Source organism: Paramacrobiotus metropolitanus, unplaced genomic scaffold (genome assembly GCF_019649055.1).
Source record: "Paramacrobiotus metropolitanus isolate TYO unplaced genomic scaffold, Prichtersi_v1.0 Parri_scaffold0000060, whole genome shotgun sequence".
In the NCBI taxonomy this organism is placed as follows: domain Eukaryota; kingdom Metazoa; phylum Tardigrada; class Eutardigrada; order Parachela; family Macrobiotidae; genus Paramacrobiotus; species Paramacrobiotus metropolitanus.
Window position 1 is genome coordinate 766,072 of NW_026570280.1, and position 25,533 is coordinate 791,604.

At 44.7% G+C, this 25,533-nt stretch overlaps 2 protein-coding genes and 1 long non-coding RNA gene across 10 annotated transcripts; all 3 read left to right on the forward strand.

Annotated features, from left to right (window-relative positions):
- Positions 1 to 1,164: 1,164 nt before the first annotated feature.
- On the forward strand, positions 1,165 to 3,707 carry LOC129593228 (uncharacterized). The gene is made up of 3 exons (XR_008691072.1): positions 1,165 to 1,482; positions 1,963 to 2,111; positions 3,599 to 3,707. It is a non-coding gene; the product is annotated as an uncharacterized LOC129593228 (long non-coding RNA).
- Positions 3,708 to 3,795: 88 nt separating this feature from the next.
- Positions 3,796 to 4,437, forward strand: LOC129593192 (astacin-like metalloendopeptidase). The gene has a single exon (XM_055489400.1). The coding sequence runs from the start codon at positions 3,796 to 3,798 to the stop codon at positions 4,435 to 4,437; it is 642 nt and encodes a 213-aa protein (XP_055345375.1).
- An 8,593-nt stretch (positions 4,438 to 13,030) lies between these two features.
- LOC129593153 (uncharacterized) lies at positions 13,031 to 22,296 on the forward strand. 8 transcript variants are annotated; one of them, XR_008691069.1, is made up of 10 exons: positions 13,031 to 13,814; positions 14,275 to 15,387; positions 16,072 to 16,243; positions 16,444 to 16,930; positions 17,056 to 17,257; positions 17,383 to 17,864; positions 18,361 to 18,569; positions 18,627 to 18,695; positions 18,782 to 19,038; positions 19,337 to 19,488. XR_008691069.1 is itself a non-coding variant. In XM_055489354.1 (7 exons), the coding sequence occupies exons 3-7, from the start codon at positions 18,668 to 18,670 to the stop codon at positions 22,067 to 22,069; spliced, it is 1,167 nt and encodes a 388-aa protein (XP_055345329.1). In that variant the 5' UTR covers positions 17,449 to 17,864; positions 18,361 to 18,569; positions 18,627 to 18,667; the 3' UTR covers positions 22,070 to 22,296. The 8 variants fall into 8 exon arrangements, 3 of the variants coding, with proteins under 3 accessions (XP_055345329.1, XP_055345330.1, XP_055345331.1); XR_008691065.1 differs by having other exon boundaries at positions 16,174 to 16,243; XR_008691067.1 differs by having other exon boundaries at positions 14,864 to 15,387; positions 16,174 to 16,243.
- Positions 22,297 to 25,533: the final 3,237 nt, after the last annotated feature.

The window sequence follows — 25,533 nt, forward strand, 5'->3', positions numbered from 1 at the left end:
CTGGTTCGGACATCCTAACCACTGTCCTCCCCAAACAGTAATTGTTTTATTACCATTTCCCTGCTTCTCAACGCTTTCCATGATTACTGATGAGATGACACCGAATGGTAATGGCATTGGCATCCATGTTATTATCTTAACGCCAATTTGTTACCAAACTCTCCAACATAAAGTACGGATGTCTGATTTTTTACACGAGACGTAACGTTTCTTGCTGATTTCCGGTTTCATGCCTTTTGGAACTTTAGACAACAAAGGCTGTATCTTTGGCCGACTCCAGTGCACTTTATTTATGCGTAAATTTTGCTAAAATATGGACTTAAACTTACTGCGAGAAGCCAATAGGACTGGATGTAAGAAAGCGCCCAACTTATCTCGTTGAATATTTATTGAATGGCTTTAGTAAAACATATGGCGAAAAATATGGGTAAGAAAAGCAGAACGAGGTTGCGAGGGGAGACCGAAAACATAAAGAAAATACTTTGGGAGCGCCCTTTGAACAGTGTTTAATGCACACTGGCCAGAGAGTTGTTGTTAAGGTTTTCTATAACATTTCTAAGATACAGTGGTGCACTGGCAAGAGCTGCGCTTCGGTCTGCCAATGCACCAGTCGGTGCATTTTCCTAGCATAACAGCTAAAGCGACAGATAGTAGCTAGGCTTGAAAACAGGTGGCAGTCCAGAAGATATGACATTAGCCATTTTCCCTGATCATTTGCTGGTTTCATGTCAGACAGTGAGAAAGAAAACCATGAAGTCATTAAGGCGATGAATGACAACTTGCAAAACAAGCGCGAAGCGGCTGCTGTAATTATGATGGCTACAGAGACACGAACTTTTTAAAGTGGTGTAGTAATTGATGGGTTGAGTGACTATATTTATTGAGAAGCCAAGCCCGAAAACGGGCACTATTTCACTTATTATATTTATTCACAAAATGCATGTCTTGTGCTAGGCAAGTCACTCACTGTAATCCGTTAAACACCGTGCAATGGCGTGCAACACGTCTCAGAATTGCCGCAGTCTAGACCAACATAAAGCGTGTCATGCACAAGGCACAAAGCCGCAGAACAAAAGAAGTGAATGTATGTGAAAAGTTCTTCAATGTACAAGTTCTCCAACGCTCAAATGGTGCAGCTTTAAACTTACTACCTGTAACTAGTACCATGTAGAAATTCGAATCACGCTAGCTCCAGTATATATTGTAACTGTAATAACCTCCAATCGTAATTACTGAATCCTACTGCGCTTCGAAGTACACAGTGTCCGCAAAATCCAAGCCGTTTAATATATTTCAGTTTAATTCGGGTCAGAGCAGGTAGCTGTAGCCTATTTCCGACCAAAGTGAAAATCTGGCATTCCACTTTAAATCCTGGCTGAGTGCAGTTTGCTGTGACAGTTCTCCAAGTCTGCAAAATGTATTCACACGCTAGTCTGCTGTTTGCATGCGTCTTGGTGCTACAAGGAGCACGTTCTAACTCTGGTAAGATAATGCATCATACTGTAAATTTGTAGTCGGGTCCTTTTTAAGCTTACCAGCGGCAGCAAGTAAAAATTAATGGCACGGTGCCAGTGATGGCACCATACCAGCCGTGGTCAAGCGGCGAGTATCTGACTTTCGCATGTCACGCCTTTCGAAGCAGTTTTGCGAATATAATTCTTTACAATCTGTAGTTTTCCTATACGCCGAGTTAGCCGCATCGTTTAGAGACTGGTGTGTGTATATGTACAATTTCAATACAACTTTGAGAATTTTCGGAACTTTCTTTAAATATTTGAAAAATTTCTGAAAATTACCGTTAGTCCAGATTCGGCTCCATAATTACTGTATGTGCTTACACAACAGAATTTTTAAGGAGATCTGAGGAACTTCTTCAGTGAATGACCATACGTTTGTATAATCCTTAACTTGCACTGTATTATTGTATCATATTACTGAAAGTGTTTTGTATGTGTGGTCCAGACGACATACTGGCTTTATCGAATGACATTATTTGGACATGGGAGGACGACGAGGGCCGCTTCCTTAATTCTGTACAATTAACGGGAAATCTGGGCCCGAGGTATACTGGCCGAACCCTAGCCATATTCCCTATGATTTTCATAATTTCAGTAAGTGGTTACAGAAGTAGGTTTAATAACCGACTTCGTGGTATGCAGCTTCCTGCCTTTTGACAGTTAAGTGATGTTCCTGCTTTAATCTTGATAACGGAAGTCTCCTAATTACTCTGTGCCGCTTACCAGGGAATCCACTCAATCATACTCTCACGCGTCCACATCTTACATGTACTTATGTACATAATCGGCCGAAGCGAAGCGAAGATCCCTTATGTTCAAGAAAACAGGAATTTTGTCGGGCACGTCGGTCATGTCGGTCACGCCTCAATCATTTTTAAAAAAAAATATGAAAAAACACACCCAAAAATATTAAATAAAAAAGAAAAATTATTTTTTGAATGAAAAATTTATTTTAGAAAGTTTCAAGACAAACTCAGCAAACAGTTGTTTCACTGCTTCGCTTCGGTCTTTTAGTGCAAGCCACCAGTTTCCTAATAATAGCGTTATCGAAATAACTCAGCAGGGAAGAGTACTAATAAAAACTATGTAAAAGAGAATGTTTTTATTTCGCAACAGCCATCAACCTATCAAAGAACAGCCTCGCGGCTATACCACTTAAGATGAAAATCAATTTAAACATAAAATGTAGCTCTTAAAAGCTGCAGTTGTAAATATAGTTGTAATAATAAAGGAAAAGAAGAAATTACTAAGGCCCCCCCTTTTCAACCCCGTTTTTTATAGCCACTCCTTTTTGCACCCGGTTTTTTATAAGCACCCTTTTTAGCACTGCGCCCTAGCCGACAGCTGAAATTTGGTAAAAAATTAATTTCAAGAACCAGAATGATTTTTAACAACCGTTCAATAAATTTCGGTGGACTGGAATTTTGTAAAGTCTTATGGCCATTGAAGCCACCAAGAATTCGGCCGGCGTCTTTATTGCACAAAAATGTTCCGGCCGGCAAAACATTCTACTGGCGTGTCGACTTTAGCATTCAGAACTCAACAAGTACGAGAGTTTTAAAGAGAATAATTAAAGAAATAGTTAATACCACCATTAATTTGATATTAAAGTCTAGTAATGTTCTTTAACGTGGCTGCATGCAGCATTATGTGCATTCTTCTACCCAGCGCAGTTCGAGTTCCGCTGAATACACAAAAACGGCCAAACGAAATTCATCTAAAATTTCTACTGCAGATCCACACTGATAACAGGGGTTTCACGTATAAAATTTACACATATCAACTGGTTTGGATTTTTAATAAAGTCGGGTGGGTGTTAAGTTTCAAATTCTTCGGATGTTTTGTGCTCTTAATACCCCCGTGTCGCTTATATAGACCGTAAACGACATGGGGGAATTACTAATTAGAACTGTAGTTACTAAGTCAGTGCGTCACAATATCGCAAAAAGGATAACACTGAGGTACAGTTTTATGTACACAAAACACCCGAAATCTGCTACGAGTATTTTCGCCTGCACTTCTGCATGTCTCTAAAGCAATTAAGCAATCAATTCGAAAGCTAAACCGTCATTCCATTTCAGATCAAGGAGAGCGAGATTCTATTAAAGATGCGCTGGAAGCCATCGAATGGCGAACTGGAGACTGCCTGACGTTTAAACCCCGAACAAATGAGACTGAGTACATCTTTTTTAAAGGTAGAAAGGGAGTGCAACCCAGGTAAACCGATTTGAAAATTATTTGCAATTGTTCAATTCCAATCTGAACTGTTAATAGCTGTATGGCGGACGTCGGTCGCACTCGCGGTCGTGTCACTAGCGTCGTTATGCACCCGCTATGCTTGAAGGCTACAGGCATCATCCAGCACGAGATCCTCCACGCCCTGGGCTTCCTGCATGAGCACAGTCGCCCGGATCGCGATGACTATGTGACAGTTAACGCCAGCAACATAGTGCCGGGTATCGATCCCAGAAACTGGGTAAAGCTGCGAGAAATGGAGACTTTTGGTCTTCCATACGATCTAGAGTCCGTAATGCACTACGGCCCAGAAGTGTCCATCAGCCCAGACCGGCCAGCTATCGTGCCAAGAACAACTTTACTAACGCGTTGGATGGGTCAGCGGCGCGGTCTCAGTTCCTGGGATGTGGCCAAGCTACAGATTGCATACAAATGCAATCGTTTTGAGGGCCCGTTGAGATCCCTTGATTCCTCTAGGACAAATACACCGGAGCTCGACGTCGACGTGAAAACCTTCACAGCTTCCTTCTATTTGCTTCCAAACGGGTCATACGACCCACAGCTGCAGCAGCCGGTTGTATGGTGGCAGGATAACTCCTTCTCCGGGTGGTACGGCACTGCTGCCGCCAACCCGCTCCTTTCTCCCGCCATCGTTACCTGTTTGGCGTTATTAATGGCGGCGTAATACAAGCAAGGAACTCGCTGGTCCGCTGAATAAAGCAAAGTGTCTATAAAATTAACACCCATGAAAGTGGTGTGTTGGCTGTATGAACCGTTCGAGCTCTGCAGTCCGCTTCGGTTATCGATGTGAACAAAGAGCCGTTTTATTTGCGCTTCGACGGCTTCAACTATGTATTTTAGCACTCCTGCAAGCATTCTAATCACTGATGCTGTTTTTAATAAAAAGATGAACGGAACTTAATTGCACTCATGCTAAATAAAGTAACCATATAACTGCAACAAATACCAGAAATCGAGAAAGCCTCCGTTTCACTGACAGAGTGACAGTATATTTCTACAGAGTAGAAAAATTAATAGATCAACTGTAATAAATAATTTTACTAACAATTCAATTCAGAAACACGTGTAAGCGTGTTGAAAACAGCTTCATTAATAATAAGAAATTATGATTCAAAACTTTATTTCGGCAGCAGCCAGTACATAGTGCTACACGCGTGCGCAGATGAAAACTAATCAAAATGATCAAAATTTAAATGTCAAAAAAACAGCCAAAGTCATTACTATCATTCGTGATCTTCGGGCGTGTATCCAATGTGCCCAACACTGCTGCTGCATTCCCTCCGACTACCGCTAGGCTTAAACGCTGTTTCAAAAAGGCCGTAGGTGAATTCGCGGATCTTCCGGCCGGCGAATCGGATCAGTTCGGCAAAAACCGTTCCAAAAATCCCGAACGTCTCGACTGCCAAGGAATAAAAGAAATATTCCATTCTTTCGATGATGACGTATTTCCGGCGTTTGCAGTCTTCAGCCAGCTGTGCTACGCTTCCGGCTTTCATCGAGCTAGCGGGTACGTGAGACACAGCTACAGTGTCCCAGCAGGTAGAATCCCACACAACTGCTTTACCATCGCGTACAGGAACCAAAGTCATACCATCAGGCCGCGAGTTACTGCGATCACACAAACCAGACGGTTCCATTTGACAGGGATAGCCGGCGATCTCCATAACACGCTTCGTCTCATGGTTAAGCTCAACATGTCGCGACCATCTTCCCTTACTGCTCGAACATGACAAACCGTGGTGGCTGTTTACCTCCACTTGGCTTCCACAATGAACGCATTCGTGCTCCTCTACCACGGGAAGCCCGAATCGAAAAGCAACGCCAACTCTGACGTCATCATCCCACCAGAAAGTCCGAAGATTAGGTGCCGGCAGTGCGTTGATCCACGCCGGAGTCACGCTGTAAAGCGACCAACAACACTGCTTTATCCGTCTCCTTCGTGGCGGCCAGTCTCAGCGATGACACTCGGCCAAGGTTAAAAAGAGGAAGGAATAAATAAAGGAAGTAATTATTTTGGTCAAAAAGAGGAAGGAATGTTTTTTTTTGTGAGAAAGAGGAAAAAATGTCGATGGTCAAAAAAGGAAGGAAATTTCTTGTGTGGCGAAAAACTCAAACGTGGGTCATAAGAAGCAGAAATGGCATAACGGTTTATGAAAATCTTTTTTTGGGATCGCGATTTTTGAAAGTTTTGAAAGCATGTACTTAGTCTCGTATAAGCCCGTTAGAGCGCCGCGTTTGCAGTGTAAGAAGCGGTATTAAGCACCATTGTATATCCAGGCTCCGTACATTATGTACAATATTAATTAACAATAATCTTAACAATTTCACTAATAATACGTTTATTGGGCAATAGCCGCCAAAACAACAAAAAGTGCAAGCGCGGGCACACTACTTTACAGTTAAAATTTCACTAATTAATAAAATAATAGTTATAGTATTGTACTCTAGCTAGCATTGTAATTATAGTATTGTACTTAGTAATTCTAGCATCATAATAATTTATACTGAATACTATTAGTATTATTCTAGTCTTATTCTTCTGTAGTATTAGTCTAACTATCTTAGTTATTATGTTGTTGATTAAATGTTTATTATGCGTACTTCCACCATGTCATGCTTCCACGCAAGCTGGTAAATTGCTATAATTATGATTGCTCATTAACGAGGTGGTCGCAGTGTTTCGTAGCAGTTGCATGTGCATAAGTTTCTGACCAACTAAACTTTTAGTTTCTACATAGTACTACCATGCGTGACTGCGTCACTGATAGGTGCAAAAAAATTACTAGTTAGCTAATTAAATAATTAACTAGTATCAACATTTGGCCAACAATTGCCGAGCGGTATATCTAATAAATTAAAATAATCTGTGAACTTGACAAATACTCGTATGATGGCTTGAACTGGACTGGTAACTTTTCACGGTAATAATCCACAGTATTTGAAGGTGTACGGATTGCACTTTAAAGTTTAACGATTAAACGGTAAAGAGCAGTAATCTTTGGCGCTTTTCAAACATCCCGCTTAATGCAAATATGTGATGCATCAATGGCGTGCAACAATTTGGTATTTCATGACGTTCAAAATTCAGTTTTTTTCCGCATACTTCACAGATACAGTCGGTGGTGGTACAGATGTTTCAACAATGAGCCGAGCTATTAAAAATGCCGAATAGTAGTATGAACTTCAAGGAGTATTTCATTTTTTGAATGTGGAACTGCTCGGTGAGACATTAGAGGCAACCGCCACTGATGCGTATTCTTTGACCAAAAGACGGATTCAAGCTCTACATGACTCAGCACTTCAAAGCGCTTTACCTAGATCGCACTGTACGTGCTCCATAATAACGGGCAGCCTGAAATTTATGACTACGTTATTGCCAGTGCACTGCTGACACTAATGACTAATCTGTTGCATTCGGCGGCTATCATCACGTGACCTGACCAACGCACAAACACACAAATGAACGATATGCATACAGACCTCTGCATACTTTGGTACAGCTGAATGCGGTCGCACTGTTTTTGGTTTTCTAGACGTTTAAACCGTTTTTGTCTATCTACGTACATTATGGTGTATTACAGCGCTGGTACACACTAACTAAAATGACGTTTTAAATGTGCCGGCTGTCCGCGGCTTATGAGAGTTTCCTTATGAGAGTAACTGCTGGCTGTAGCAGGTTGTCGCGGCATGGAAATACTGTCTAAACACACCGACAAAGCGGACGTTGGACGCCTTGCCGGCCGTCTAATCTATTCCGGACTACGGTTTGTTTCGAACCGACCGATCTGATATTCACGGGAAGCAGCGCGGTGGAGGAATCATCTGCTATATCTCCTACTTCATTAGCGCCGTTCGTATAAAAGCAAACTTTCAGGCTAAGGGCTTTGAGTGTTTGTGGTTAAAGTTGCGTATTTCTGGTCGGAAAATCATCTTGGGTATTGTATACCGTCAGCCAGAGAGTAATACGTCAGAGACCCACATGCTGTTTGATCATTTGCGGGAGGTCTTAGTGAAGTACCCTGATTACGACCATGTTATTATGGGCGATTTTAATATCGATATTTCTCCTAATTCTAAAAGCCCTTTCTACAAATTGTCCGTCGATTTTATTGAAGAGTTTTTGCTCGCAGATAATGTAATCGGGTATACTCGAGTAGCGCAGTACTTGAAAAAACCCGATAATATCCTGAACGTATCCCAGTCGAAGATCGACCACATTCTATGCAGACCAACCAGCTCGTATTTGCCGTGCTTAGCAGCAGACACTGATATCTCCGATCACCGCGTTTGTAAAACAGTTGCAGCTTATCCATGTTAAAGAAACCGCAGCATCGCACGGCGAGTTTTTGAGACTGGAAAGCGACGCATATCGATTTGTTTAAAAATAAAGTTTTTGAGTTTACCAAGAAATATGTTAATTACGTCGACGGAGCAGCAAACAAAATAACTGCAGTACACGTACTTCCAGTAATTTGCGAGTGGCTTAATGTAAATCGTTTGGTTGTCAACGAAAAAAGTCCAAGTTGCTTTTGATTTCCTCCGCGTACAGCCGGGATAAGAGTGTCGCATCGGTTGATTTGAACGGGCATAAGTTAGAACCGGAAGAATCAGTGGAATACCTGGGGGTGATAATTGACAAGCATTTGAAATGGACCGACCAAATTAAAAAAGTCCAAAAAAGTGCTTATCATGGACTCGCCTTGATAAACAGTGTAAAGGACGCCCTGCCAGTAGCCCAACGCCTTGGACTTTACCACGCATTTGTCCAGACACATCTGGACCGTTGCTCAATTGTATGGAGCGGTGCGCCTGAGTCCACGCTGGAACCATTGGCAATCGTCCAAAGAAAAGCCGTTCGAGCTATCGCCAATTATTGGGGAATATCGGCCAATCAACTAATGGAACAGTATGGTATTGCGCCATTGTTTAAACGATGGAAACAACAGGAAGCAACTTGGCTTTACAAAATTCTGCATCCCGAAAAGTTCCAGCTTCCCCGCTATCTCACCGAGATGATCGTAGTGAGGCAGTCGTCCAAACCGTATGACCTTCGAAATGGAAACCGCACGTTCATCGAAGCGGAAGGATCTACACGAACCGGAAAATCTACGCTCGCTTGGAGGCTGAACAATGTTAGGAGCCAGCTAATTGAGGCCGGGAGTGACATTCTCACTAGCAGTTCTCTTGCTGTTTTTCGTAATGCATTGAGGCTTGTTAGCATTGCTTAACTGATGACCTTCGTTTTCTACATACTGTTTTTCGAGTGGCTTTTGCTGAAATTTCATAAACCTGATTTTTATTACTGTTTTAGCCAGGTTTAGATTCCCACGCTAGATTTCGATCCTAGTATTTAATGGGTTACCTGCCTCCATTTACAATAAACAATAAACAATAAACGTCCGGCATCTAGATGACGTCCAGCATCGCGAATGCATTGTCAGTTTATCACTGACGATGCACTCGCAATTTCTAACGTCATCTGGAAGCATCCCACAGGATATTATGTACGCATTGGGATTTCTGCACGGACACCGTCACGGGGATCGGGACGCTCCTATTATGATTAAATGTCAGCAAATCTTGTGGGGCATAAAAGAAAGAAATTGGAGGAAACTGCCGCAGATGTGCCCTTTGTTACCGAATCCCATAAAATAAAGCAAGTAATTATTATTAGACTGTACAATGATCATGTACTATGTATAATACCGAACCTTAAAACATTAAGCGCAACTTTTGTATAATTATGTATATTTTTCACTTTTCGCCGTCTCCTTGAAGACGCTGAGCAAGAAACCTTTAATTTTTTATTTAAATGCTGCTATTTACATATGCTCTGTCTGCCAAATTTTTACTTTACATAGCATTATTGAGCTTCTTTGGCGACAACCCAAGATTCGGGGTAAATCTGGATTTCTAAAAGAAAATTTGTTTTAATGGAACTCAGTTTAAGGGCTACCGGGGTGAGAAAGTTCAGCTCAGCAACGTCCTGCTCGAAGTTAATAGCAGCTAAAGCGAAAGATAAGAGGTATATGCTTGAAAACAGGTTATAGAGGCACCTGTTTTCAAGCTTTTGACTAGCTAGTCAAAACCAAAAGGATCTAAGGGTGTTAACACGTGTCATTCTCCTGATCATTTGCCTTCAGGTAAAATGGTGAGAAAGAAAACCGTTATGACTAAGCAAGTCATCAAGTCGATAAACGACAACTACTCGTAACTAAAGAATGCGTTCGAAGAGGTTGCTGTAATTATGTATTATAAGAATTGATATAATTATGTGCAGTACAATAAGCACTTTATAAGAGAGTGCGGTGGTTGAGAGGTTGAGTGACTGTTTCTTAAGTAATCAAGCTCGAAAACGAGCACTCTCGAATGAACCTGCATCACGCTCTCCGAAGAAGAGAAGTAGTAGGCCACAAGGTCACGAAGTAGTTGATATATATTACTAAGTTGGGACTTGGGATAGCTAATTTTACATATGTAGTTGACTCGTACTGAAAAATTTCGCACATCTCAATGGAAATGATTGTTTGGCTTGCGTGTTACGAAAGGGAAGTGTGCCGGTAGATGGTACAACTCGCGCACATGTACGAATTACGAATACGTCCGCTTTCGCACGCTCCCAGACACTTTTCTTTATTGTTTCATGACATTCTATATCCAAATTATTTGTATACAGTTGCATGAAAACCGTATATGCGCGTTTATCCGGCAGGATAGAAATCGATGAAATAAAATTGCACAATTTCAAACACACGGAGCTGTACCACAAGACTCAATATGAACCGATTCCCTTTAATTTTTGCATGAAAACGAACATTACGATGAATATCTTGACACAGAGTTAGCTTTCTTACCTTTCCTTACCTTAACTCATTCCTTATCTTAAATAAGTAAGGAAATGACTGCAATGCATTCTGAACTTGCCTTCCATATTTTTTACATGACAGTACGGCAAGAGCGACATGCTCATTTTACACTTATACAGGAATGTCAACTTATAATGAACGTAACGCCGTAGCTTATTTCAGATTGCACGGTTTGTGTTCCATTCGGCTCCGGTTCCATATGGAACCTTCGGTTTCGGGTTGTTTTACTTCCGTTCGCGACGTTAGCAGCTGTAACCTAGCGTCGTGCGGTGACGCGTAAAAACTATCTGCCTTACGCGGATGCTTGCAACGGCTCAGACACATGAGTGAATGGCAGGCCAGCTTATGCTGCCCGTGGATCTTTTTTGAGCACTCAGACCGCCGACCGTTAGCAGGGTGGTCACGTCCTCGCGCGCACTCGTCTCGACTAATTTTTTCGTTGCTGCGTTGCTGTACGTGACCAAAGTGTAATCAAGATCTGAAGCAGTTTTCATTCTGCCAACGCACTGCTTATCTGACGCCGTGCGATTCTATGTGCGGAGCCTCTACCGTATGCAATCCGAAATAGGCCAATGAAATGGGTACAGGAATATCCTCCAAGAAAAGTGCTATCCGGACGTTTACCAGGCAAGATAATTATATTATCCCGTATGCCGGACACGAATTCAGTACGCAGCTAACTTTTGAGGAGAATTTGCAGATACAGACTCGAATGATACTTTGCTTTGACCATTATTTCGAACGGTTGCACTGTACGAAACAATATCTCTAACACTCGGCCAAATTCACAGCCACTCTAGCGGGCGACTACTTGAACAGGCTAAAGGCTAACTGAAATGCGGCTATAGTCACGTAGGCTGCACCGCTGCAGCATGTAGCATGCGGTGTACAGAGTAGCATGTAAGCTGATTGAATGCGCTGATACCAACAGGGTAAATGTGTGTGTTGGGTGATTCGTACAGTGCAACCGTTCGAAATAATGGTCAAAGCGAAGTAGTCAAATACCATACCGTAGCTATTTACATTTCCTTTATATTTACGAATCGATAGAAAACGCTCTTGAACGCCGTTGCATGGCGTAATAGTACATTACTGCGACGCCATTCAATGGTCCGTCACGACCTGAAGTGGCGGCATAATGTATTTACTATGAACCGCCACTGAGGGCGCAAACAACCAACTGATCGTTGTCATCAGGACAACAGTGGCACACTGCAACCGCAGTTGCCATGCTGGACAACACACCACATACTGTAGAGATCACAGCGGACACAATATTCTCGTGACATCAGTGCCACTGCACTACGCCACAGGTGTCGTTTGGTAAAGTGTAACAGCGGAGAAATGGCAACCATTTGTCCAACGGATAACCCGCATTGCCGGCCGTTACGTCCATTTGACAGGGAAGCAGCCATCGGAGTGCGGTCCGCCCGGCATAATCCAGCATGAGATCATGCAGTCGGACTGATTTTTAGGACCTCGTGCTGTATGATGCCGGGCGATGGGAATACAGTTGTCCGAATCGGGATAGACCCACCACTATCAGCAGCAATAACTGGCTGGATGGAGTTCACGAGAACAGCTTCCTGAAGCAGCCGTCAATGACATTCTTTATGATGCGAATTATGGGACGCTGCATTACGCCGCCATCCAGTACGCGTATCGTCTTCCAGTTCCGGCATCAACATCCCCCAGGTATCAGGTCAACAGCCTGTCGATCTGAGCTCGGATCGAAAGGCTATTGGCCTAAGCCGGGGATTGTCGAGGATTTCCCGTCGAAACGGATTAACACGATGAATTGGTTAATGCGGCGCTTACCGGTTCGGCTGCGGAATAACTCCTATCCACGCCACAAAAGGGATGGAATAAAGACCGGCATCCGACTGTGTAAATTTTGTAGTCTACAGTTTTCCGTGAACACTGCGATGGTGCGGCTGAACGAGCGCAGGCGGATGTTAGAAACATACAGTTTGGCTGCTAGTATAATTATGGCCGATTGTCCGCAAGGTGGCTACGTGATGTGCAGACAGCGAGACAATAAAAGGCAACTTTAAAATCGAATATGACCAGTTACTGAATATTTTCAAACGCGTTCAACCTTTTATAGTAAACTCCGTTTGCGATCAGTGTGGCGCCGGTGTAATCCAAATGCAAAGAGTAAAGCAGAGATATCGCACAGTATATTGGCTATGCAACGGATCACTGTGTGTAACAGTGTTCGACTTTGAACTTGAGTTTGATCAGAGCCGCTTTTATTCATGGGAAAACAATCAAAACATCATTCGTGATTGTGTACAATATTATTCAGGAATGTACGTATACAGATACAGCAGTAACAGAACTATGTATATAGAAAATATACGTATATACATACGCGTTTTTCCGCTGGATTTTTTTATTTTGTGTATTATTTGATGTAATTACCCGTATTTGTGTAGTATTCGATTGGTTTTCCGGATTGCTGCTGTTTGTGCTGGTGGCTGACAGAAGTGGCTCAATCTGTACCAAGTTCAGTTTAAACCGTCACTGTCTCGTTGCGGACCAAAATCCGCAACGACCGCAACAGCAATATAATATGTACGCAAATAGCACGTCAAACCTTGCTGCCTCAACACGGCTTGTAAGCCGCAACACGCAGCAACGGGCCGCAACCTGTGCCAGCGTCAGCGCTGAAACAGGCTGCCGCAACGCCGCAACAGCCGCAACACGGCTTATAAGCCGCAACACGCAGCAACGGGCCGCAACCAGTGCCAGCGTCCGCGCTAGCACACGCTGCCGCAACAGCCGCAACACGGCTTATAAGCCGCAACACGCAGCAACGGGCCGCAACCAGTGCCAGTGTCAGCGCTGAAACAGGCTGCCGCAACGCCGCAACAGCCGCAACACGGCTTATAAGCCGCAACATGCAGCAACGGGCCGCAACCTGTGCCAGCGTCAGCGGTGAAACAGGGTGCCGCAACGCCGCAACAGCCGCAACACGGCTTATACGCCGCAACACGCAGCAACGGGCCGCAACCAGTGCCAGTGTCAGCGCTGAAACAGGCTGCCGCAACGCCGCAACAGCCGCAACACGGCTTATATGCCGCAACATGCAGCAACGGGCCGCAACCAGTGCCAGTGTCAGCGCAAACACAGGCTGCCGCAACGAAAAACAACGTTAGTTCCTTTTTGGACGGTAAGGTTGTTTGAACTGATTGCATGAACCAGAACCAGGAACCAGTATTGTTTGGCCAGGCTCTATCCGCCTTTGCAGATAAACTTATTTTATTTATTTTTACTAGGGGATTATTCAACATTTCTACAAAATATTAGAATTTTTGAAATTTAGACTCGGAAAAAGTGCCCTGGTTAGAGTTTTCCCATATTTTGCACAGTTTAAGTTTCTGTTTCTTAAGTTGCTTACCAGGTGTAAAACTCCCTTATAAAATTAATTTCACGGAATTTTCTCTCTCGGTTGCTGCTTGTTCTGCTGTCAATTAATAACCTTAAACCGTTCGAAGTATCCACATCCGACAGCTGTCGTTGCTAATCGTTCGTGATCTTTTGATTAAAAACAGGGCAAGTTAGCAAGGTTACTTGTTCTTTTTTGCTGCGATGATTTCTGATTATTTTGCTTACCATCTTTAATTTCATAGCAGGATGGAACAACTCAAAAACATGCCTGCATATTCTAAAGAGCTGAATGAGCGGGGAATATCGTATTGGTGGCCAATCCTTCTTAAACTGAGCAGCTACCCTCCGCTCTGTCCGTCTTATAGCTAGCTACCTTTCGCTAGATCTGCAAATATGTATAACTATCTTACTTATCACCATCCTTTTTCCCACTCCCATTCCCACAACAACCTTGTACCATTCCCATAAATATGTTTGAATATCATAATCAATCTCATTCTCAGTACCAACTCCCATTACTATTTCCCGTACTGAATATCCCAGGGTTTACTTTCACCCCACCGACTGTGCACTTTACGCAAAATCCTTTTTTATCAGTGCGCTGCGGCATATTTCTCTCTGGTCAACAACATCTGCCTAAGCAGCTAGACCAAAATTGCAGACACGCAATCGCTTCATTGCTGTGTCACGTAAAGATTTCTTTTAGCGATATTCGCGTGCGCTAGCCTTTTTCTGATTGTTAAGGGCGATATGCCCGTACATGCTGTTATCTGATATACCGTTCCACTTGTTGCTCTTTTATACCACTGTTTTTGCGCTTTTCTGGCACAGTTGCCGCCATACAGTCTGATTTCCTTCATCAACAAATCCCTGACTTGAATTGCCGTCTCGTTTGTTGCCGTTTATGCATATCTCCGTAAACACCGCATATTAGACTACGAAACCGGCCGGTCTTATACCGTCGTGACCTTTCCATTTGTTGTGCTCTGCCATAAATTATGTAACAGCTGTCAATCCTCCTGATAGTTGTGGCAAACTATCTCCTTGGTGGTGTGGAGTGACGGACACGTTGTTTGGATCGTGTCCACAATTTTGAATCGTGCTTGAATGGTGTTGATTATCGAGATATTGTGGAACGGCCATGAGAACAGGAATCGCGCAACCCTTATTGCAACATCCGAGACAAGCTCCGGTTTCTGTCTTGGAACCTTTCAGCGACCACATTACTACCTTGGAACCTTGTGCAGCCGTCGAAATAGTATCAAACAAGAGGTGGACAAAGACAGCAGCAGCGGCCCAGCAACGGGATTACCCATTTTCGAGGCGTTGCTCTCTGCGGTCATTATCTGTACTGTGTAAGTGTGTTGCATGAATGTCCACTGTGTAAGTGTGTTCCATATATTGCATACTGTGTAAGGGCCCGTTCTGGCGTACACCTATCTATCTTAATTGCTTAGCGAGATTTGAGTTCAACCGGGGACAACCGCCTAATTGCATTAGGTCCCAAAATTGCGTTCACGCAGTACACCTATGCTAACGTTAATTACCTAGCTCTTAATTGGTAGATAGCAATGTACGGCCTGAACAGTGCTTTGCTATCAAAAGGTACCTTTTGGTCGGCTCCGTAGACACAATGGTTAAGACGTATAGGAACCACTTGAGGTTCCTATTTTGTGCTCATCTTAAGACTTTTACAATAGAAAAGATTCCAAACAATTAATTAATGGCTCCGTATTGGCCCGTAACCCATTTCCACATAATTTGAAAACGGACATTATCATTAACTGGCATTTCTGCTTCAGTGTGATTGAACAGTTGCACGATTTGTAGTCCTAAAATTCCAATACTCGTATTTCACATTGTTGTTGATACCTTTTTGATTGCGCTTTCACACAACTTTCCAATTCCTAAAATTATTAACGGGCATTCTGCTAATTCATAGTACGCACGATCTGACAATATGAATATTGTTAACACTTTATACGAACTTGCCGCATTGTCGGCGGCCGAAACTGCAAAGTTATGTAACACTACGGCAGAACTTCTGAATCCCAATATGACTTGCACAAACGGAATAAATATCGCGGAAATTGTCGAAGATGTCGTGACTAACGATATATTTGGAGAAGAGTCCATTGCAGATGAACTTCGACGGATCCGAACACCAATTGATCGCAAAGGCCGTTTCAATTCGGTGACCGAAATGCTGAGGTTTGTGCCAATTATACGGCATCAAATAATTATTATATAAATTGCACGAGAAGGTACTCGCTAATATATACTGACGGTATATCTACAAAGCTCACGACAAAATTGTGCACTAAAAGACACACGTAGAGAGTAATGAGCGCGATGTTGGCGCTTTAATGATAGCCACTGCACTACGGTTATTTCAATAATGACATTTTTAGTTTTCCCAACCAAGAATTCCGCCGCCACTTTCGACTGGATCGGTCCACTTTTCAAGTTTTATGTGAACAGCTGGCGCCACTGATATATCCCGAAGTTACCATCGACATGCCTGCGACTGATTGGGTGTTCACAAATAACTGCATTACTTTATCAGTAGCAGTTTCCTTATACATTCTTGGACATCGTGCGAGTTTCACAGTGGTTTCTGCTGTTTTTGGCATCGGGAGGTCAACTGCTTATGCATATTTTGCAAAATTTTTGATTGCTATGAAGGGACGTTTTGGTGATTCATTAAACCAACCCCTTACGTCTGCCCAAGTCGAAAAATATGCGGAAGACTGCAGCACTGCTTTTCGTGAAAAAGGTGCAGTTTGGTGTCCAAAAATTATTGGCGCCGTGGATGGTTCGCATATTTATATTAACGCCCCGTCTGAGGGCCCAGAAGGTTACTATAACCGGAAGCAGAGATACAGCGTTATCTTACAGGTACCGATTATACTAAAAATTTTCAACACATACATACAGTAGGTACTCGTAACACAAATTGAAGGAAAGTAATAATACATTTTCAAGTTTATATTATCCTGAATTCAACTTAGTTTAAAATTTAGGCAGTTGCTTCCCCATCTTGCGAAATTTTGCACGCTGTATTCGGGTTTGCCGGTCGTGTACATGATGCACCTGTGTACAAGAATTCGGGAGTGTCGCAATGGTTGCCCCCCAGCGCTACGTTGCTGGGTGACAGCGCGTACCCTTTCAGCCAGCAGCTGATTACGCCATTTCGCGACGATGGCACACAGCGTTATCTTACAGGTACCGATTATACTAAAAATTTTCAACACATACATACAGTAGGTACTCGTAACACAAATTGAAAGAAAGTAATAATACATTTTCAAGTTTATATTATCCTGAATTCAACTTAGTTTAAAATTTAGGCAGTTGCTTCCCCATCTTGCGAAATTTTGCACGCTGTATTCGGGTTTGCCGGTCGTGTACATGATGCACCTGTGTACAAGAATTCGGGAGTGTCGCAATGGTTGCCCCCCAGCGCTACGTTGCTGGGTGACAGCGCGTACCCTTTCAGCCAGCAGCTGATTACGCCATTTCGCGACGATGGCACACTCGACCGGAGCAAAAAACACTACAATAGGATGATATCGTGTAAACGGAGTTGTGTGGAGCGAACGTTTGGTCAGCTAAAAGGAAGGTGGACAATTATGTTCCACATTCCGTATCGCGATATGAACACAGTGAATCTCGTAATACTTGTCTGCTGTCTGCTCCATAATATATGCGTTGGACATCTGGACCTGTTTGACTTCGATGATACACCGGCGGAAATCGTTGAGCAGAGCTACAATGAGGATGTACCTGTCGAAACGCCTGCTGAAGATCGTACAGTTACAAGTACAGTACAGTACGTACAGTACCGCATCATACGTTTTAACGTTACTGAACAACCTGTGCGAACCCACTTTAACTTTAACTGCTTTTCTCCAAAATTTTTATGTGTTTCTTAAAGGCTTAAGCATACATAAATTTCACAATCCAGCTGCTTGTGAAACGGGTTTCCAAATGGTACGCAGCGCGCGCTGTTCCGCTTGTTTCTGCGGAGAGCGATCGGTGCGCGCGTTTAACTTCGATCTCGTAATGGTTGAAAAAATTGCTACATACCACAAATTACATCCAATTTCTGCTGCAAAACGTAAGTGTAAACTGCATCATCTCCAGAAACGGTGAACGAGCACATAAAATTAAACTAACCTCGTACAGATTGTTCGGTATTAGCGGAATTATACACTGCATTCAGCCTAGCCCAAAGTTCCCATAGACAACAGCACAGTTTTCTTAAATTATAGCCGGTGACGGGGCCCTGGTTAGATCTTTATTAAGGAAATTTGATCATTTATTAGGTGACAATCTTTGGCGGCGCTGGGAAGGTTATTCAGGGGTTAGCTGTAACACTGAGATGCCGGTGGTGTGAATCCCGCTACTCTCCATGCACATGGACGAACCGACAAAATTCTACCTATCGTTTTTACGACACGGAGCAGTCATTTATTGATGTCTCACAGGACATTTTCGTCTGCAGGAAATTTGCTAAAGAAATCGTGAATAACATGTATGTTTCGACACCACTGTATGCAGATTCTTTTATTGCTTAGTAAGTATTCTTTAGATTTTTTTAATCACGCCACCTACGATGGAATCGCGGAAACAATGAAGCATACGTATGGTTGGAATAAATGTAAGTCATAGGCATCTGATGTGATTAAAACATTAATCTCAACAGATGTACGGCGTTTAGCCTTTTAAAATTTTTTTCTTTTCCAGTGTTCTCACGAAAAACTGTTGCTGCCATTTTTATGCGACATGAAATTGAATGCGACATCAGAGAACAAAAGATCAACTTCGAGTTTGAGGAGCAGAGAAGTGTTCTGCAATATTTGGAAAAGCGTATGGATGAAATCTTTACAAGCACGTACAAACACCGCTGTTCTGATGAGTGCGTCGCCAAGCAGTGTGGAAAACTGTTTATTATGGATGGACTTTGGAAAATCGTATTTCGGCACTGTATAGCTGAAGTGCAAGTGGGTGGTGATGTATGAACCTATCCTGCAAACTCAGCACATTTAAATGGGCCTGCTTGCCGCTCAAATAGCTGTTCTTAAGCTACGTATTACAGCATCATTATTATAGACGATATCCGGTACATCAATTGATGCTTTCGCTCGTGATCTGCGAATACCATGCTATACCTGATAGCTAAAATATGGTTTCATGATCCAAAGACCTACGAGTAATTTTCATCCAGCAAGCTGCCGTTGCGCATCAGTTTTATGATAGCAAAATGTTAGTGACCGTAAATCTAAGAGCATGCTTTTCCAGAATATCGTGAAAGGGATTTCTCTGATCAACTTTCCTCAAGTATGCATGCACTCGCCATGTGGCAATTCCCTGTTCTGTCTGAAACACCGCATTTTCGAAGAAGAAGAAGAAGAAGAAAATGGAAAAGAAAGCGATAGAATCACAATCCATATGGCAGGCAAGTACTGTTATTGCCAAGGTGAAATGTATGGTACGCTCATTTGCAAGCGTCGATTTCTCTGTTACGTGTTGGTAAAGCTGTTACCATGTACATCAAAACGGTACGAGTATTAATCTGAGCTGGAAGCGAGTATTTTTAGTAATTTTTCTTAGTTGCAAATCCGTGGAGTTTACTTACCAGTCGTTAACCGCGGTTGAGTTCACCGCACAAACGCTTCGGCTATTTAACGCACAGCATGCATCTGGTAAATGCTGCTCCGGTAATGTTTTTATCGATAGGTGACTGTTTACAGTTGCATTCCTGCCTCGCACCAGTTTCGAATAGTTCGGCAAATTAAATTTAAAAATATTTTTGTTTTTTACTTTGAATTTTGTACTTATAAAATTTAATTTTTGATTACGGATCAGAGTGCTTGTGGTACGATTCAAACGCTGGATGTGGTAATACGCATCCAATCGGTTAAAACGGGGTTAGGGAAGCCGTGACTTTAGAGGGCTTGTATAGCGACCTTCTAAAAAATTCCTTAAGTGATATTTTTCAATCTGAATTTTATAGTGCTGACTGTCCTAAAAGGTTTATTATATGAGCTAGGAATCCAGGAATAACTTTTTCGAGACTGCAGCTCGAACTGGTCCCGAGCGGCACCGAAACAAATGGAGCCAAGGGAAAGATCGAAGAGAAAGCTGCGGCCAAACAAATTTTTTGCTGCAGCTAAAATGTGTGCAACAGAAATGTCGCGCGTTGTTTTGCGTATTTTGTGTGCACATTGTGAACCACCAGTCGCCCCGAACTTTCGGTTTTTTTCCTCTCACTTAGTTAAGAAACCGGATACCGCAGAGCTGATGCACGAGTAAAATCAAAATTTATGTCCCTTGTACACATTAATGCAACTGTGATCAACATTAAAAACCTGCAAAATGACGGCGAAAACGCACATGGTAGACTGGAAGCTGTTGACCGGTTGTTTAGTATGAAAGAAACAGTGACCGTTTGCTCTGAATCACTGAGATATTTGTACAAGATTTTCTGGGTCCGCTTCAGTCTTGTAGTGCTAGCCACAAGCAGTGCATTACTCTGGGTCAGCCAACGTTGCCTTTGCCGTCCAATTTAACTTGCCGTTTCAGTTTGCCGTTTGTAACTTTACTTTTGCCTTTTCTTTGGAAAAGCCGTTATCAAAACAATTTAAAGTTTCAAAACACGCGGCCTCTACAAGCCTTTGCCTTTGGAAAACGAATTACCGTTAACACGTTGCCGTTACCAAACTTGATTTTCTACGGTTTTCGGTTTCAAACTTTTTTTACATTACCTGTGCACGTTATGCGCGGTGCGCACAGTGTTTAATGTGTGTTGCCAGACTTTGATTGTTGCAGGAGTTTCCAGGGCATTACAGACTAAAGCAAAAATGAGCATCGATTCAATCTTAAGCGGGGAAGTGAATGCTGGGTCTGAAGACATTACCTGCCGGAAGTTTGATCCGAATCTCGGCTGCAGGAAAGACAAAGGGGAAAACCAGCGCGGGCATCTGTACAGTCGCGGTTATCTGTTTTTGGTGGGCCCGACTGGCCATATTTTCAGCTTCGCTCCCATCTACAGGTACGCTGTCTCACGATATTGAAGGCACGTTATATTTCGCGCGGTAGTGCCTGTGATCGGTTTTAAAATCAATCGAGCGCGCACGAACGTATGCGAATCTAAAACAAATCTCCAACGTTTGTTTACGAAAAAGTCGATAGTCACCGTTCCCACCAAAATATTAAAAATTAATTCAAAATTGCGCGCTATCGCTTTGCAAGCTTGATCATATTGCAGGCTAAGCTTGCTGTAGCGGTAAATTACCGCTACAGCAAGCTTAAAAAATTACATCCAGCAATTTTGCATGCAGTTGGCAGTAAACTTGCAGTTTGCACTTCATTAAAGGATGAGAACAGCAGTTTTTGCAGTTGTTGCGCATTTCCTCATAACAGCATTAATGCTGTCATTAAGAAGAAGTAGTAAATCTGCGAAAACGGCTTTGAAATTTTTTCTCGAAAATCTATGAAATATTTAACGTAACCACTGCTAACATCACGGGGTTTGCTTTTAGAGCCGAGAGTCTTGGGCAGGTGTACCTGTTTATTGTCGGTGCGCTGTACGAGTTGTTGCAAGACGTCGCGCCGGAAGAATGGGAAAAAGTCTTTATATGTTACGATAACATCTGTCAACTCAACCGACTGAAGGCCGCAGCCGAACCTTTGCCGTTTCCCGAGCCTTTTGACCAACTCTGGAGTCGTGTATCCAAAATCGTCGACGGGTTACACATTCAGAACCACAAGGATTCCAAATGCAAAGAAAAATACCACCCCAGTCTGTACTTAAAGAGCCATCCGACTGCCACTGAGCGAAATACAATGGCTGCCGAACAGACTTTCTCTTGGCTAGCCAAGTACAAGAAGCAACTGAATGCAATGAACAAAAGCAGGCAGTTTTTCTTCATTCACCGAATGGCAGTTCGTCGAAACGATTATCTTTCCGACTGCTTAGCGGACAATAGCCGGCCTGTTGGCGGTACCATGCGCACCTTCAAGGAAAAGTAGGCAGCTTTTGCTGCTCTGATAGCGCCTGGCACAAGGTTTGCGTTATGCAAACAAAACTTTTTCTGATTGGGAATTTGATAGCATAAATAAACTTTCTTTGGTCATGTGAACGTTTCATTGCGTTTTTATGTGTGACGTTCAATAAAATTGATTTTCCGTAGTTAAAATAAAAAAGCTGTTTATCGCGTTGTGCTCGTACACAGTTTCAAACGAAGATCAAAATTAACGTTTAAACCTAATCAAATGTTCCTTAGTTCTCTACTGCAATGTCTACTCCTTTACCTAGCCCAGAAGCATTTGTAATTTACACAAACACTTTAAAAATGCGCAGCTTGGCAAATACTGAGCTCCTCTTTTGACTAGTTTCATCACGTCCACTCACAATTAATTTGTTCCAGGGCGCTGATAACATTTGCCCTTGAACGAATATTTTCTGAAGTTGCACGCACGCTAATTTGACCCAGTCTTAGTTGTTGTTTCTGTGGTTTTCACGGGCAAAACCGTTCGAACGGATGAAGGGACGGATGGACAATTTTACTTGCACAGCGGTAAAACAGTCAGGCGGTAAAAAATATACGTCCGCCTTAAATTTTGCCCGGCCGGGGTTTTGCAAACTTCTCGATTGGGCGAACCGTCTGGACTGTATCTTCTACACGGTCGGTTCTTCCGGGACTGCATATTCCTGGGCGTCGATTTTTCCGGTTACACCAGGATCCAATAAAATTACTCGGTCTGCGGCACTTTGCTATTGCTACAAGAAGCGTTCCCACGACGCCAGGTACTACTGATAAATCGGTACCGAGGTGCAATCAAGGTCATTTGTGGAATACTCATTTCCTGATGCCTCTCGTACTATTTGCCAAAACTTTATCACGTGTCTTGCAGAAGAAAACTTGGTTCCCTACTTGGCTAATGCTGCTCATTCTCGATTCGATACTCTTTGTGCTTTTATAGACGTATTGGCTCCTGGCTAGGGCGTCCGTCGCAGCCAAAACGCCCGTGATTCACGCGGCAAATACATCCTGTTGAAATTGTCTTTTTGTTACTGTAATGGTGACATGGCTGTGCGGACTATAAACTGTATTTCAGAAGCCTCAGCTTGGAGCATTAAAAAGAATGAGAAACATGACAAAAAAGTACCTGAATACAAAATTCGCATCCGCATTTCGCACGAATTCCCCTCGTGATCGTGTGTATCATGTTCTTCAAAGAGGATGAATAGCCGATATAATGACCGTAGCGATTTTGTTGAATCCTTGAATTCAACAAAATTTGAAAGTCTGTCCAACTGTCTTTCCGCCCCAGAAGTTAAATATAATTTCCATATAACGGAATATTTTTCTTATCCCGCATCTTCCGCATTTCGTCATCACTTTCTTATTCCATACCTTCCTTATTTTGTCGCTGGCACTGGTTGCGGCCCGTTGCTGCGTCTTGCGGCTTATAAGCCGTGTTGCGGCCGTTGCGCCAGCCTGTGCTAGCGCTGACGCAGGCACTGGTTGCGGCCCGTTGCTGCGTGTTGCGGCTTATAAGCCGTGTTGCGGCCGTTGCGGCGTTGCGGCAGCCTGTGCTAGCGCGGACGCTGGCACTGGTTGCGGCCCGTTGCTGCGTGTTGCGGCTTATAAGCCGTGTTGCGGCTGTTGCGGCGTTGCGCCAGCCTGTGCTAGCGCGGACGCTGGCACTGGTTGCGGCCCGTTGCTGCGTGTTGCGGCTTATAAGCCGTGTTGCGGCTGTTGCGGCGTTGCGGCAGCCTGTGCTAGCGCGGACGCTGGCACTGGTTGCGGCCCGTTGCTGCGTGTTGCGGCTTATAAGCCGTGTTGCGTCCGTTGCGGCGTTGCGGCAGCCAGTGCTAGCGCGGACGCTGGCACTGGTTGCGGCCCGTTGCTGCGTGTTGCGGCTTATAAGCCGTGTTGCGGCCGTTGCGGCGTTGCGGCAGCCTGTGCTAGCGCGGACGCTGGCACTGGTTGCGGCCCGTTGCTGCGTGTTGCGGCTTATAAGCCGTGTTGCGGCCGTTGCGGCAGCCTGTGCTAGCGCGGACGCTGGCACTGGTTGCGGCCCGTTGCTGCGTGTTGCGGCTTATAAGCCGTGTTGCGGCTGTTGCGGCGTTGCGGCAGCCTGTGCTAGCGCGGACGCTGGCACTGGTTGCGGCCCGTTGCTGCGTGTTGCGGCTTATAAGCCGTGTTGCGTCCGTTGCGGCGTTGCGGCAGCCAGTGCTATGCGGACGCTGGCACTGGTTGCGGCCGTTGCTGCGTGTTGCGGCTTATAAGCCGTGTTGCGGCCGTTGCGGCGTTGCGGCAGCCTGTGCTAGCGCGGACGCTGGCACTGGTTGCGGCCGTTGCTGCGTGTTGCGGCTTATAAGCCGTGTTGCGGCCGTTGCGGCGTTGCGGCAGCCTGTGCTAGCGCGGACGCTGGCACTGGTTGCGGCCGTTGCTGCGTGTTGCGGCTTATAAGCCGTGTTGCGGCCGTTGCGGCGTTGCGCCAGCCTGTGCTAGCGCGGACGCTGGCACTGGTTGCGGCCCGTTGCTGCGTGTTGCGGCTTATAAGCCGTGTTGCGGCTGTTGCGGCGTTGCGGCAGCCTGTGCTAGCGCGGACGCTGGCACTGGTTGCGACCCGTTGCTGCGTGTTGCGGCTTATAAGCCGTGTTGCGGCTGTTGCGGCGTTGCGCCAGCCTGTGCTAGCGCGGACGCTGGCACTGGTTGCGGCCCGTTGCTGCGTGTTGCGGCTTATAAGCCGTGTTGCGTCCGTTGCGGCGTTGCGGCAGCCAGTGCTAGCGCGGACGCTGGCACTGGTTGCGGCCGTTGCTGCGTGTTGCGGCTTATAAGCCGTGTTGCGGCCGTTGCGGCGTTGCGGCAGCCTGTGCTAGCGCGGACGCTGGCACTGGTTGCGGCCCGTTGCTGCGTGTTGCGGCTTATAAGCCGTGTTGCGGCTGTTGCGGCGTTGCGGCAGCCAGTGCTAGCGCGGACGCTGGCACTGGTTGCGGCCCGTTGCTGCGTGTTGCGGCTTATAAGCCGTGTTGCGGCCGTTGCGGCGTTGCGCCAGCCTGTGCTAGCGCGGACGCTGGCACTGGTTGCGGCCCGTTGCTGCGTGTTGCGGCTTATAAGCCGTGTTGCGTCCGTTGCGGCGTTGCGGCAGCCAGTGCTAGCGCGGACGCTGGCACTGGTTGCGGCCCGTTGCTGCGTGTTGCGGCTTATAAGCCGTGTTGCGGCCGTTGCGGCGTTGCGCCAGCCTGTGCTAGCGCGGACGCTGGCACTGGTTGCGGCCCGTTGCTGCGTGTTGCGGCTTATAAGCCGTGTTGCGGCTGTTGCGGCGTTGCGGCAGCCTGTGCTAGCGCGGACGCTGGCACTGGTTGCGGCCCGTTGCTGCGTGTTGCGGCTTATAAGCCGTGTTGCGGCTGTTGCGGCGTTGCGCCAGCCTGTGCTAGCGCGGACGCTGGCACTGGTTGCGGCCCGTTGCTGCGTGTTGCG

Coding starts and splice junctions, on each gene's coding strand:
- LOC129593192 (XM_055489400.1), top strand. CDS start 3,796: ATGGCGGACGTCGGTCGCACTCGCGGTCGTGTCACTAGCGTCGTTATG.
- LOC129593153 (XM_055489354.1), top strand. CDS start 18,668: ATGAAGCATACGTATGGTTGGAATAAAT. Junction 18,696..18,781: donor TACGTATGGTTGGAATAAAT/GTAAGTCATAGG, acceptor TTTCTTTTCCAG/TGTTCTCACGAAAAACTGTT. Junction 19,494..20,866: donor AATCACAATCCATATGGCAG/GCAAGTACTGTT, acceptor TGATTGTTGCAG/GAGTTTCCAGGGCATTACAG.